At 41.9% G+C, this 14,163-nt stretch overlaps 1 protein-coding gene across 2 annotated transcripts in view; it reads left to right on the top strand.

Moving 5' to 3' along the window:
- The first annotated feature begins 3,463 nt into the window (after window positions 1–3,463).
- The window catches only part of LOC141758117 (voltage-gated delayed rectifier potassium channel KCNH4-like), a 48,296-nt gene continuing 37,596 nt past the window's right edge, over window positions 3,464–14,163 (top strand). Inside the window, exon 1 of one of the 2 annotated variants that reach the window (XM_074619231.1) lies at window positions 3,464–4,143. In XM_074619231.1, the coding sequence (XP_074475332.1) occupies window positions 4,068–4,143 (76 nt within the window). In that variant the 5' untranslated portion in view covers window positions 3,464–4,067. The remainder of the gene's footprint in view (window positions 4,144–14,163) is intronic. The other variant, XM_074619232.1, reaches the window with a different exon arrangement.

Genomic DNA, 14,163 nt, shown 5'->3' with positions numbered 1-14,163 from the left:
TTTATTTTTCTCATACCAGCTGTGCTGCAGCACCTCTTTGCACCGTCTGTCTGAATGTGTTACTTGGTGACATCACCACGTTACGAAAGAAAAGGCGTGACCTCAAACGAGTTTCAGGCAGTTCAGGATCAGTGTTTCTGTGGGGGAGAATTACTCCCTTTGTCGTGGACTTTGGGCTTTATAACTTTGCAGATATTTTACATGCACAAAAATACTATATAACACACTAAAGGAAATGGAAAAAGCATAAAGGCATAATAGGTCCTCTTTAAAGGTGCTAAATTCGAAATTCAGAACATATCTAGTGCCTCCACAGGGCTCTCAACATGGCAACAGCTGAGCTGGCGGCTTGCAGCTAACGAAGCTAACAGCACAAACAGTGCAAACAAGAGCACAGTCAACAGTGCTGACAGAGCTAACAGTGTTAACCTGGGGGGAACCGGAGGGTGGGTGCTACGCTTCTGCAACGATGCCATTGGTCGGGACGGCGTTATCAGCTGTAACTAGCCAGTGGGGCACGCTCACATGCACAAACACGCACGAAAAGGCCCACGCGGCCGGCCCGGCTATGTCAACAAAACACAGAGAAACTCGGATTACACACACAGAGGGAGAGTGACTTCATTCTCTGCTCAGGTAGACATTACTGTCGATTTTGAATGTTTCAACGTCAGATGAAGAGTAACACACTTTGGTTAAAATAATGAAATTGTGAAACTTTTGATTTTACAAAAGCTGTCAAACACATGTGATTTTTGTTTTTGTATGTGCCTGATTAGTGTGGTTCCAGAGTAGGCTACAATATAATGACAGCATGGTGAATGATTCCAGTTTTTTTTTTTTATCCATGCTTTTTCCATGTTTTTGTTTATTCATGACAGATTGTCGTCTTTCTCTGTTTGGTGTTTAGTGAGATGGTGTGTGTCTGTCATCCTCACGTGCCTTGAGGATTTACACACGCACACACACACACACACACAGAAACACACAGAAACACACAGAGCTTCCGAGCACATCTGCTCAGTCACGAGTTAATTCAATGTAAACAGCCGAGATTTGAGAATGACAGGCGTGATTTCTCAATGGGTTTGCTGAGGGAAGGAGGATATATTTAATTGGGGGAGGAGATGTTGCATGTTGAGTGAATGATGCCAGCTATAAAGCTTATCTATCTTACAGTTTAAAACAGGATTAGTGCTGTGGAATTTCATTGAAGTCTAAAATGGTAAATAAAACCATAACAAACGATTGATCCAAATTTGTATTTAGCCATTTTAAATCGAGTAAAATCCCTTCAAAAACAAAATCTGGTTAAATGCCCGCAGAGCTGAGAACTGTGGGGAATGTAGTTGGGATAATATTTCACCCGGCCGCCTGTGCGTCACCGTGTCGTATTAGAACAGTAGATAGTGATCATGTTTAATGGATTAGCCTCTTTATTAGCGACAAGCAGAGATGGATGAACTACAAGAGGAAAGGCCAACGAGAAGCCATTAAAAATAGATAGCAGTGATGGGCTGCCAGGGCTTGAATAGGATCCGAGAGGGGGGACAGTACTTTCTTACAGTCTGAGAGCCAGTCTTTTACTTTCACTGGTTGTGTTTTTTTTCCCTCCGTTTCCTGCAAATGAAGCTCACCTGAGCTGCCAGCTGGATGGGTTAATTGTGCATTTTTAATCACCTTTTCTCTCCAGCATTTTCTGACTGACAGTATATCAATGATGCGCTCAGGAAATTGTCTTCTCCTTCTCTCAGAGACAAAAAAACAAGTAACTTAATGCACACCGTATTAAATAACAGCCATTATCACTCACCTCATCCTTGACCTGGTTATTCTCATCTCAGAGATCCGCAGTTGCTCCCGGGACTGTCAATACAGATCAAAACCAAACTTATTTTTCCCCCCTAAAGATTACAAACTTCATTTCTGGCTTGAGGAAACGCCCACACAGCTTCTGAATCTGCTCAACTTTTCCCAGATTACCGACGCCCCCACAAGAAACTTGTATATTTCTATTTCTCTTCTCATCCATTTCTGTTTACTTGACTCCCAATTTGCATAAAGCTGCACTTGAAGCATGGTCTTGGAGATATATTGTGAAGATTTGATTTATTTTTTATTGTTTTTCAGGCACAGGAAGATTAAAAATATCCAAGTTTCATACCCAAGATGTTTCAAGTAGGTTACTTTACATCTTCCTAAAACAATTAGACAATTAGACTGTAATGCTAATTTGGAGTTGAGGGTGCTGAGAGGTATAAAAGCAAAATGATATATTGTTGTTGGGAGAGATTCTAGCTGCTGGGTGATCTATAAAAACCTCAGCGCTATTGTTGGATCCATCCTCAAGCTCCACATAAATCACAGTGACAAAAAAAAAACCCGATTCCACCTCATAATTCAGTAAAACTCAGAAACCTTCCTCCTACTGAAAATCTCCTATTGTCCACTTTAAAATGAACAGAATCAACGCTGCCTATTTGCCAAAACAACCTGCAAAGAGCTTGCGAACATTTTAAAAAGGACAAATTCTGTTAATGCATTACATCTAAACCTGTGCTGGCCTGCTGTCAATTAACGTATGGACCATACTTTACTGATTCAAAGAAAAGGACTATCAGGTTTCTTCATGTAGTTTACAATAATTAATATTTAATGACGGTTACATTAATTAAATTAATAGGGTCATCTTTCCCCTCATTAATGTTGACAAAATTCATTAAAAATGAACACAACATGATGAACAATTGTTCCTGTTGCTTCGCTATCTAGAGGCATTTCCCTCGTCGGCTATAAACTGTGTTTGCTTGGGTCAAAGTGAGTTAAGACGCGACTTTCCTTTGGTGTGTTTAGCACCAAGTTCTCATGAAAAACATCTCCAGGCTTATCCTTTTAATCCGCTCTTAGCGGCTTTTATCCCAGAGCCTTAATTCTCTCATGAGGATACTGTAGGGGCTGGGAGGGCAACAGTGACCAGCTCTATCCGGAAGAGACAAGTTTGAGACAACAATGCTCTAGGAGTGGTATTTTTAGAGCTTCATGCAGTTCCTTCACTTGGCAAAGTAAATGTGTAAGGAAAATATGAATATTTCTTCCCCTTACACACACACACACACACACACACACACACACACACACACACACTTTCACACTGTCCCTCGAGTCATTCATGACAAAACGGCACAATGGCACACAGTCCAACTGAATACAATAGCCTGCACTGACCGACATGCAGGTAATCCATCTTTCCTTGATTTGCAGACGTGCACACAAAAGCCATGTGCTGATAGTAGCACTATGGGGTGTAATGGTGCTGTCAGCTGCTCCAAAAGCATCCTCCCTCCCTCCCTCCCTCCTTCCTCCACCTCCGCTCTTCCTCCCTCCCTCTCCCTCTCTCTCTCTCTCTCTATCTATACCCCCGCCACAGATGAAAACAGGTCCCCAAAGAGGATGCCAGCATCTCATTGGCTGGAGAGGATATCACAGGAGTGGATGGGAGCAGGAGCGAGAGAGAAGATGCAACTACTCTGCATCTTGACAGAGCGCTGAGCTGAGGGATGCAAGGTGTAGACACATGCAGAAGAGCACATGCACTGTCATTTCTGTCTCGCAGATTCCCCGGTCCTCCTATAGATGGAAGAAGCAGCGGACTTAAAGGATAACTTGCTCCACGTTGCTGCTGGAATGAGCTCTGCGGCTGAAAGGTGCAGACAAGCAACAGCTGGGCTGACTGATCTGAAGCTCTTTGGATCTCAGCGTCACCTGGACTTGATCGCTCCTTGCTGACTGAGCAGCTGCTGGTGATTGCTGCTCTTAATTTCTACTCATCTAGACAAACCAACACCTGAACCTCTGCATTGTTGGAGGGAGCTATTTTAGTCCTCCCAGACTGCACTATTGTGTTTGGGAGAGGCGTCGCTCCGAGAAGGGTGGCCGCTTTTACTGTAAATGTGTGTCCCCGGCAGCGCTGGACTGTCACCTGCTGAGAGCCCCTGGAAGCCACCTGCTGTGCCTCTGGGATGGTGTGACCTCCAGCCAGCTGTTGGCCGTCCCACATCTGGGTCAAGATGCCAGTGATGAAGGGCCTCCTGGCCCCACAGAACACCTTTCTGGACACCATCGCTACGCGCTTCGATGGCACCCGTAAGTACAGTGGAAAACCTGTTTGGTACTTGTAGTTTTTCACAAGACTTACTGTTTCAAAATGAGTAAAAATTGGGGCGGCCTGGTGGTTTTTGTTGCTGTCCATGTAACTGCAACGTCCCTGGTTCGAGTCCGGTTAAGGACGTTTGTTGTGTCCCCTCATTTCCTCTCAGCTCTTCCCTGTATCCTATTAAATTAAGGCAAAAAATACTTTTAAAAATAAGTAAAAACAAAATCATTAAAGCTCTTAAGGCAGTTATAGGATGGCTGTCAACACAGGAAATAAGAGTTGAATGCTTAGTTTTTCTCAGTGAGAGAGCCACTGCTAGAAAAGAATGAATTTCCTGCTTTAACTGGAATATAAATGAGATACACCTGCTCTCAGGTCAGTTTGGTGCTCTGCATCTGAACACCAAACAGCACAGCTGTGCCTGACTAAAAGCCACATCTGCTGGCGGTCTCTGTGGGATGTAGAGAAAAAGTTTGTTTTCACTTTTACAGTAAGACACGAGCTGTGAAATTGACCTCCAGAAATCATGTTGTCTTTTCACATTTGTTTCACACAGTTGGCTTCAAACTAGCCACCGCAACCATTAGGCATCACCGCCATTTCTGCTTGACTTGTCGTGCCTCTTGTTTTGTACCTTGTGCCACCTCAGGGGAAGTTGTGGCTCGTTGTAAACAAATACCTTGGGGACGTCTGTGTTTTGTTCGCCTGTCGATTCAGCCTGCCCCTCTCTCTGCCAGTCGTAGCTGCCTGAACGAACAAAACAGTTGGCTCGCAGCTATTCTCCGAGCTGGGTCTCGCATCAACTTGGGGAAATAAACAGTGACATTACAGTGTAATTGATGTGTAGGGTATGCAATTATAGCTTTGACTTGTGAGTCAGGCTTTCTAATGAGGTGTTAGGGGATCTCTCAAGAGCTTAAAGCACACTGACATCAGGAACTCTGGCTGAAGTTTAGAATACAAGAAGTTTGTGAGATGAGAATATGCACACATTGAATGTAGAGATGACGTCGTGGGTAGTGCACACTTCGCCTGCAGGGTTCAAGGGGTCATGTCCTCATGTTGTATCTGCTGAAGAGTCCTTGAGCTAAACATGGACGACTCCACAGGGCTGCTCTCTGGTTGATCCTCATCTCTGACCTCCCAGTGGAAGGGGAAGAAAACACTTCCCCTCTGGGCTCAGTGTCATATAATATCAACAAACAAGAGAATCTATTCAGGCTTAATAATGATAATTCATCAATGCCCTCAAACGCACAAGAAAAACCTTCCTGATCTGCCATTTTCACTATTCTTTATTGATAGTAATGTCTTGAAACACGTAGAGCGCTGAGGTGTCACATGACTCTTCCTCTCTCACATGTTTCAGCCAACAATATCAACCGTTTACGACGGCAAATTTACACCACAAACGATTTCATATTTTCAACGTTCTCGGCGACTTCATTGTGTAGCCGAGTGTTTAATGTTTCCCCTGCATGCTTGTGGGTAAATAACAAAATAATGGCCGAGATGAAAGCGTGTTGGTAGCAGCAGGACACACCTCCTTTGCAACTACATGCCAGTTTTTTGCCACGTCCGAGCCATTCTCAAAAACCTACCCTAAAGCCGCGGCTCCTAGAGGAGTCCACAGCCCAAAATAGCTTCCTTCCAGTTGCCGGGGCGACAGGGTCCCGCCACTTGACATGGATGATGCTTGAACACTTTGGTCTTTGAGGAAAAAGATGGTCCGCTAAAGAGAAAACACTTGAAGTTGCTTTCCAATCACGGACTTTTCGAGTCCAGCTGGTCTCTTGTTTTGAGGAGGAGCATCTTAAAACAAGTGGCATTGTGGGTCGTGCAGCTGCGAAGTTGTGTCAGTGTCACGGCCTTCAACCTGCTGCAGCTAAAGGTGGTTTTCTACTTTGGCTTGAAAACAATTTGGCTCTATATACAGTCCTAAAACTTTTATATGATACAGTATTTGTTAACTCTTTGCTCCTTGTTGCTTTGCTTCACTGTGCAGAATAATGTTTGACACCAGAGGACTGTTTTCACTTTCACCTGTTGAAGGAGGAAAGTGTCTCTGTGAAGTTCAGGCGTATATGTACCAGCATAATTTTTGACATCACAACTACTTTGGAAGCCAATCATGGTCCAGTATACAACTTACACAAATGTAATTGAAGTTTTTTTTTTATGGAAAATACAATATATGTCTGAAAACATGTCTGGAGGATATCACTAAATAAGGTTAAATCTTCTTTTAAACTGAAATTCCTCAAGGTGCAAGACGTGTATTCAAAGTATTACCAGTCAAACATACAGTATGACACACTGCGAAACCACATAAGTAATGTAAATTATGTAATTATGTAAATATAATTACAAAATCTATGTACAATTACATCCCAAAACAAACCTTTTGCAGCCTTATAATAGGTCAAACATGATGCATGTTTTCAGTAATTGTACAATATGGAGTCTAGACTGCTATTTACAATAAGTACAATTTATAGCAGCAGATTATTCATGTAAGCACCATTATTTACTAGGGCTCTCATTCGATTAAAATATTTAATTGTGATTAATTGCAAATTAATCGCACATTTTTTATCTGTTCAAAATGTACCTTAAAGGGAGATTCTTATCAACGTGGGAGTGGGCAAATATGTTTGCTTTATGCAAATGTATGTATATATTTATTATTGGAAATCAATTAACAACACAAAACAATGACAAATATTGTCCAGAAACCCTCACAGGTACTGCATTTAGCATAAAAATATGCTAAAATCATAACATGGCAAACTCAAGCCCAACAGGCAACAACAGCTGTCAGTGTGTCAGTGTGCTGACTTAACTGTGACATGCCCCAAACTGCATGTGATTATCATAAAGTGGGCATGTACTTATAATACAGTATCTTAACAGACAATAACAAACCTTATGCGATCTTAAAATATGTAAAACATGATTCCTGTCTGTGTATTTCAGTCGTGTCAGTTAAAAAAAATTTTTTTTAGATCAGCAAAACAAAAGAAAGCAGCACTGCTGACTGAGCAGCCACGCAGTTTATTTAATGTGTCACTCCAACACCTCCGCTGCCTAGTCTGCTATTTACAATAACTACAATTTATGTCCGACAATTATTTATGTAAACATTCTCCATGTTCATATAATTACTTCCTCTATATAAAACAAGACCGCCCTGCGCCTTTATGCAGAGCATAACTACTCTCTGGGACAAATAATAGAGCATTTTGGTTTTAAAAGCCCTCCCAGCCGTTCTCTATTGTGCAGCTTGTAGTCCACGTTTTCAAGCCATCAGGAGGTTTCAGTGTAATTTCTCCAGTTTGTGGCTCTGAGTGAGAGTTGTTCATGCTCACAAATATTGATTCAACCTTAGGAACATTTATGAAACTGAAAGCAATTTTAATTTGATTTTAATTGAACAGGTTCTGGACTGAGAACATTACTGTAGCGTAAAGACTCCCCCGCACTATATAAGCCAAATGTCAGAACAGGTTATGTCAGTAACCTTTGGCACTGCACAGCACAGTATTTAGCTCATGGCAATGTCAGCGTTCCTGTTCCCCGAGGATCTGTGCGAGTGCCCGGGCTCAGGGCTCTGTGTTCGGACTATACGTTGATTCTATATGATGTGTTCGTATGTTTGTGATTGTATATCGATCCCTGTAGGGGGAGTAGGGTCACGTCACAGAGCAGCACCTCCAGATGTTTGTCATCACACAGGCGAAAACTTCGACCTTCCAGTTTCCTGCTTGCACCACCACTGTGCTGTGTGTGTGTGTGTGTGTGTGTGTGTGTACACGCCTGTCCTTTACACCCATCCCCACCTCCCCCAGCTCCTTTACACGACCTCCCCGGCGGCGTTTTCACATTGACAGCAGCGCTCGCCCTGTGGGGCAGCGTAACCACAGGGCAGCTGCAGGCAGAGATAAGAACCGGGTTTATTTTCCCCCTAAACACTTTTTTCCGTTAAAAGGCGACCGAAGAACCAAAGAGGAGACGGGGAAGACTGTCAGATTGAACCTTTATGGAGCTCATTGTTACCCTGAGCTGATGAGCGGGTCTTAATAGGCAGCTGGAAAGGCCAGAAGAACACTGCAGACAGAAGCCAGCGGATAGCTTAAGCCATTGTGTGGCTTCATCCTTTTTCTGCTTCTTTGTATTTAGTTTTACAGGTGATAAGTTTGATCTAGGTATTGATTTGGCATCGTCAAAGTCTTTAATTGATGCAGTAGAGATCATTCAGTAATCACAGGGTTGATTGTTTGGTACCTGACTCCTCCTAACCCAAACCATAATCTTTTCCTAAACCGTTAATGTAAAACCACATGTTTAAATGGATGATTCAGGCGTTTTGAAGTGGGGTTGAATGAGGTACTTATCCATAATAGGTGTGTTACCTGGTTCTGCCCAAGGTTTCTAACCGTTAAAGGGGAGTTTTTTCTTGCCACTGTCGCATAAGAATGCATGCTCATGGGGGATCTCTTGTTGGGTCATTTAGAGGTAGAATACGGTCTAGACCTGCTCTATATGAAAAGAGTCTTGAGATAACTTCTGTTATGAGTTGACGCTATATAAAAAATAATTGAATTACCTACAGTAGATGACAGACGGCGTGCCCCCAGTTTGGAGAAACAGACAGGAGTACCAACAGCGGAGCAAAGCAATACAGTGCAATAGACGGGGCAGCAGAAAAATGTATTTTAGTCACCTTAAAGAAAGGCCCACCTGAAAAAATCAATATCTGTTTAAGTGTACGCTATATTTAGAATATTTTCACCGCATTATCTTGCCGCCCTTTCTGACGGGGAACTGAGCTGAAAGTGAAACTTATCTATGCTCTCTTCAAAAGCCAGCAGGCTCAGATGACAAAAACAGTATAGATACGTTTCACTTTCACTTTCAGTTCAGTTCGCTGTCAGAAAATATTCTAAATATAGCATACACTTATACGAATATAGATTTTTTTTAGGTGAGCCTTTCTTTGAGATGGCTAAAATCCGTTTTTCTGCCGTCCCCGTCCGCAGCACTGTATTGCTTTGCTCCGGTGCCGGTGCTAATGTAGGTAATACACACCTACTATGGATAAGTACCTCATACAACCCTACTTCAAAACACCTAAACTATCCCTTTAAAACTGCTACCGTTTCACAATGTGCGCCTATCGCTGGTACTCTCCAACCGTCACATTTGGGAGTCATTGGCAAACGACTTATTCTGCCGTTTAGGTATTTGGACAGGTTGGTTTTAAGACTCTGAAATCTAAATCTGCTCCTGATGTGCAGGTCTGCACCTTACGTGGGAGCTCCGCCTCCATCGGTGTGTGAATGTAGGTGTGAGTGGGCGTGAGGCTTTGTAAAGCATTTTGCACCAGAATAAAGACAGTGGCACCACATAAATGCAGTCCTTTTGGGGTTTTTTTAGGATTCAGATCTCAATAGCACAGATCCTTTTTGTCAAACAAGCATTATTTGGTCCTGATGTTGTGGAAAAATGCCCTTATTAATTTCAACATATACATCAAGTAATTGATGACATGCTTCTCTACCAGACCAGTAACCTTTTCCCCTCTAATTCCACCTTCCCCTTGCACTCTCACCCATCTGCCCCAATAAGTAATTACATGGTGCTTGGTGGTAATTAGCTGGTGAGGCAGTGGCCAAGCCTCATGGGCTTCATCCGTCTCTTGTACAATGAGGAACTTGCGCGACACGGACACGATGCAGTGCTGCTCGCTGTCAGCGGTAGCATGTAGCGTCATCATGTCAGATTACAGTTGTAGCAAGTCAGCACAGATGTGTAATTAAGGAAGCTGGCGCAGCGGAGCGGCCACTCAAAGCAATATCCCTGAGAGGATTACGGCCTAAGAATTGAGGCATTGTCACAATCTCGCACACACACACACTCGCAGAAACTGTTTATCTAGTGGGGTTCATGTGGGCACTGGACTGCTTGCTTACAAAGTTACTAAAGAGGAAATAAGTATGCGTTTTTAGAAGATGAAGCCTTGAGTGGATTTTTTTTTTTTTTCAAAGACCACATCCGAGTTAAGACTTCCAGTTCCAGGATATAAAAATGATCCACTCAGAAACAGCACATGCATGTATATCTTCAAGGAATAGCTTTACATTTTGGGAACATCCTTTACAAGAGTTAGATGAGAAGTTTGATACCACTGTCATGTTTGTACAGTAAATATATAAAACTTTATTGTCCGTTCACATGAAAATGTGTCTTGCATCCAGTGGGCACCATCCAGGGTCTGAAAAGTGAAGCCAATGCTGAAGTGTCTTAAACTTGCATTCTTTCTAACAGCCAGCAGGGGGCGACTCCTCTGGTTGCAAAAAGAAGTCTGATTGTATAGAAGTCTATGAGAAAATGACCCTACTTCTCACTTGATTTATCACCTCAGTAAACATTGTAAACATGAGTTTATGGTCTCAATCGCTAGTTTAAAGTCTTTTTCAATACAGCATGATGTTCATTTAGTAAATTATGGTCCCATTTAGAGTCAAATAGACCATAAAGCAGGGTATGCTTTAGGGCGTCGCTACCACGGCGTTGTCAGACTGACTGTTTCCTCCTGTTTCCAGTCTTTATGCTAAGCTAACTAACTGCTGGCTATAGTTTCTTATTACCATGCAAACATTAGAGTGTCTTCTCATCTAACTTTTGGTAAGAAACCGGATAAATGTTGAACTTTTACTTTAAATGTATTTTACTCAAAATAAAAACTGACCCCATTTGATTTTAAATCATTTGAAGAAAAGTTCTGAGCTTCCCAACTTGAATAAAAACCAGTCGGACTTATGCAGACAACTTCAACGACTAATCTAATCCACAGTGTGAAGCAGCACAGTTTGAATTCCTCCAAACGCAGCATAAAAGTTTGTTTTTTTCCCCATTGTTGGTTTCAATACATCCTTACAAAGTGATTTACGACTACACCTGCCCTTGACCTATTTGAAGGACCGATTTAGGGATGCTGAGTAGAGATGCACCTATTCTTAGGTAAACATTACATAAACCAGAGATGAATGCGGTTGCTCTCCGACACTTGCTGGCTCACTAAGTTGGGGTGTGTGAAATTTATAGAACATGAAAAAGAGGGCATGTTGTTTTTTTCTTTTTCAACAGGATAGGCTAACACATCGTGTTCAGCCATTGTTTCTAGGGCGATTTCTTTTTTTTTTTAGACATGAAAAGGAAAAGACAGTTTGTCTTCAGAGTTGTGAATTTATATGCAAACAAGCTAAAACAGTCTCTCTTCATGACACCCATTAACACAAAGATCTGCAGCAGACATATAGAAGAGAAATATTTCTCCATGTTGAGGTCTGGGGAACAGCAACAGTAGCAAGGCACAAAACATAAAACCTCCTCCGCCTGTTGATGGATCCGACTAATGCCTGTCTCTTTCTATAATTCCACAGTGACAGTTTAGTTGCTGCTCACTGCACATCCAAGAAAGGTTGTCACCGCTCAGAAAAGACATCCCCCGTGGACTGCTTTCTGCTCAGTCTGGCCAATTAAAGTGCTAGATTGTGGAAAGCGCTGTTGCAGCTGCTTAATACTCCTCCTTCTTAGGCTCGCTCTCTGTGGAATCGGGAGAATTCAGACGGTATGAGCGCTGCCTGTCTGCTTGGCATTCAGAAAATCTGGAGTCTGATGTTTTCGGCAAGGCAGTAGAAAGACATCAGTGATGCCTCAGTGCAGACTTTTGCAAATAATTAGCAAACAAATATGCATAAATGTTTCCTTAAATATGTCATTACATTGACACAAATGGAATATAATATTCCTAAACTATGTTTTTATTAGTGTAGAATCACCTGAAACGAAGAATCGTTGTGTTTTCATTAGCTTAGAATGAGCCCTTCATATCTACATAGGGATCGGGTCGTCTTCACAGAGTCCGCCATGCTGCACCGCCATGTTTCCACAGTAGCCCAGAACGGACAAACCAACACTGGCTCTAGAGAGAGACTTTTGCATTTTTACGTTACCTGAATGTCACTGTAGTTCTCCGACACGCTTGTGAAACTGCGGTAACGTGAGCCAGGGACTGCAAAATCGTGGATCCGCCAGCCACCGTTTGGCTTCCGTTGCTCCTAAAGTAGTGTCATTATGGTAAGAATAGCCTCTGAGCGAGGCGTTCGGCGTTACCATGGTTTTGCACTCGGCGGCTCACGTTACCGCAGTCTTGGAAAGGGAGGAGTGAGCCACCAAATCCCACACACTGCACCTTTAATCCCCCTTTTATGGAGTGATTCCCAACCAGGGGTAACTGTTCTCCATGAGGAACTCCTGCAGTAAATAGAGGGTGCATGGAATTTGAAAAAATATATATATACAGTATATCCACATATTCAATTACACATTAGTTTGATGATCTTTATCTCATTTATTCACAATAACAAGTAACCCTGCTTGCCAGTGATTAGCTGGCTGTTATTGTCTGTTTCATTAATCAAATACTGCCAAATTAATTAAGTGGAAGTACTCCAATTATTAGTTTCTTTTTTTATAGCACCACTGAGTATGCTGCTGTGTATTCTGTTTTGTAATGTATTTCAAAGCTCCTTCCACTGGTAGCTCTGGCATCTATAGTCTAACAAAGAAGCCACACTGCAGCAAGAAGCTTCAGCTAATAAGGTCACATGCGTCTAGCAACCGAGGGAACGTGTGACGTCAAACTATGTACCTATCGCCAGGATTAATACGTGTGTAGGTATGCAGAACAAATGAAGTTACTGGGATCAGAACAGAGTGAGAAAACAGCACCTGGTGCAGGCCAGTCGCTGCTGGAGAACTCTCCGTGGTGCTGAAAGCACGGCAAGAAACAATGAAGAGGCAAAGCAGTTGTGCTTTGATGCTGAATGAACAGCACAAGTGGAGTGCAATACCCACAGCGTTATGATCCACATGATCTGTAAAAGCCTGCACACCAGACTTAATATTCCACCACTTTAATTTGACATTGAGATGCGTGGATCTGGTGGATTTCCGTCAGGTCACGGAGGCACATTGCATTTTCCTCATCTAATATGAGTACCTTGAGAAGAACATACAATGAACAGGTGAAGGGACATAAGAGTAGGGGACAATATTCAGATGTTTTATTGGATTTTTAAATTAAGTTCGATCCGTCATGCGGCCTGAATAGAGATTTGATATGAAGCCATTTTCATGAGCTGTATAGTCACATGAAATATACGCTTTTTGTAGTTATATAAAAAGATTTCAGGGAAACAATTGTAGAAGTGAAGGTTGGGTTTAGTTAATTGCACATAATGTACCTTAATGCTGTAATCTATTTGAAATGATAATGATAATTCATTTACTTTATGTTTTTACTTTACAAACAATCAATTTAATGTTACACTCGTATTTCCTTCATGACAGCTGGGTGGAGTGGAAAGGGGGTCATGTGACTACTAAAGGTGTATTAATAATTAATAGAATAAAGTACACCCATTGAGCAGACAAAGATCTACAAAGGATAAAGATGTTCTTATATGAAAAGTGGCGGAACATTATATTTATCTGGTTATCTCTTCTGCAATATCAACATCCAAATACATGCTGAATTAAAAAATAAATTCATTTGTATGCATCCTGAAGTCACTTATTCACCTTCTTATGTGAAGGTAAAGTGTGATGTGAAGGCTTAAGTTCAGTAAATATTCTGCCTCTTCTGTTTTTTAATATAAATTCACATTTCTATTTTTATTCCTCTGGCTCTTTTCATGATCTCCTCTATTATGCAATTATTTAAAAAAAAAAAAATGCTACGGTCTGGTCATTTATGGGTTCACATAATCCAGTCAAGAAAGCCAATCATTAACCTTTGTGCTCTTTTTAAACTCCAGTCAGCTGTTTTTATATCTTGCAGCCCAGGACGCCATTTCCTTCAACCATCCACATCAGTAGTCTTGAAATCACACGACGTCGGCTCGGGGGAAATTAATGTAGCCCGAAACTGAGTCCACAACAAA

This window comes from Sebastes fasciatus, chromosome 20, assembly GCF_043250625.1.
Source record: "Sebastes fasciatus isolate fSebFas1 chromosome 20, fSebFas1.pri, whole genome shotgun sequence".
Taxonomy (NCBI): Eukaryota; Metazoa; Chordata; class Actinopteri; order Perciformes; family Sebastidae; genus Sebastes; species Sebastes fasciatus.
Note: the sequence above shows the minus strand (reverse complement) of the source record. Positions and strands in the feature narration are given on the sequence as shown.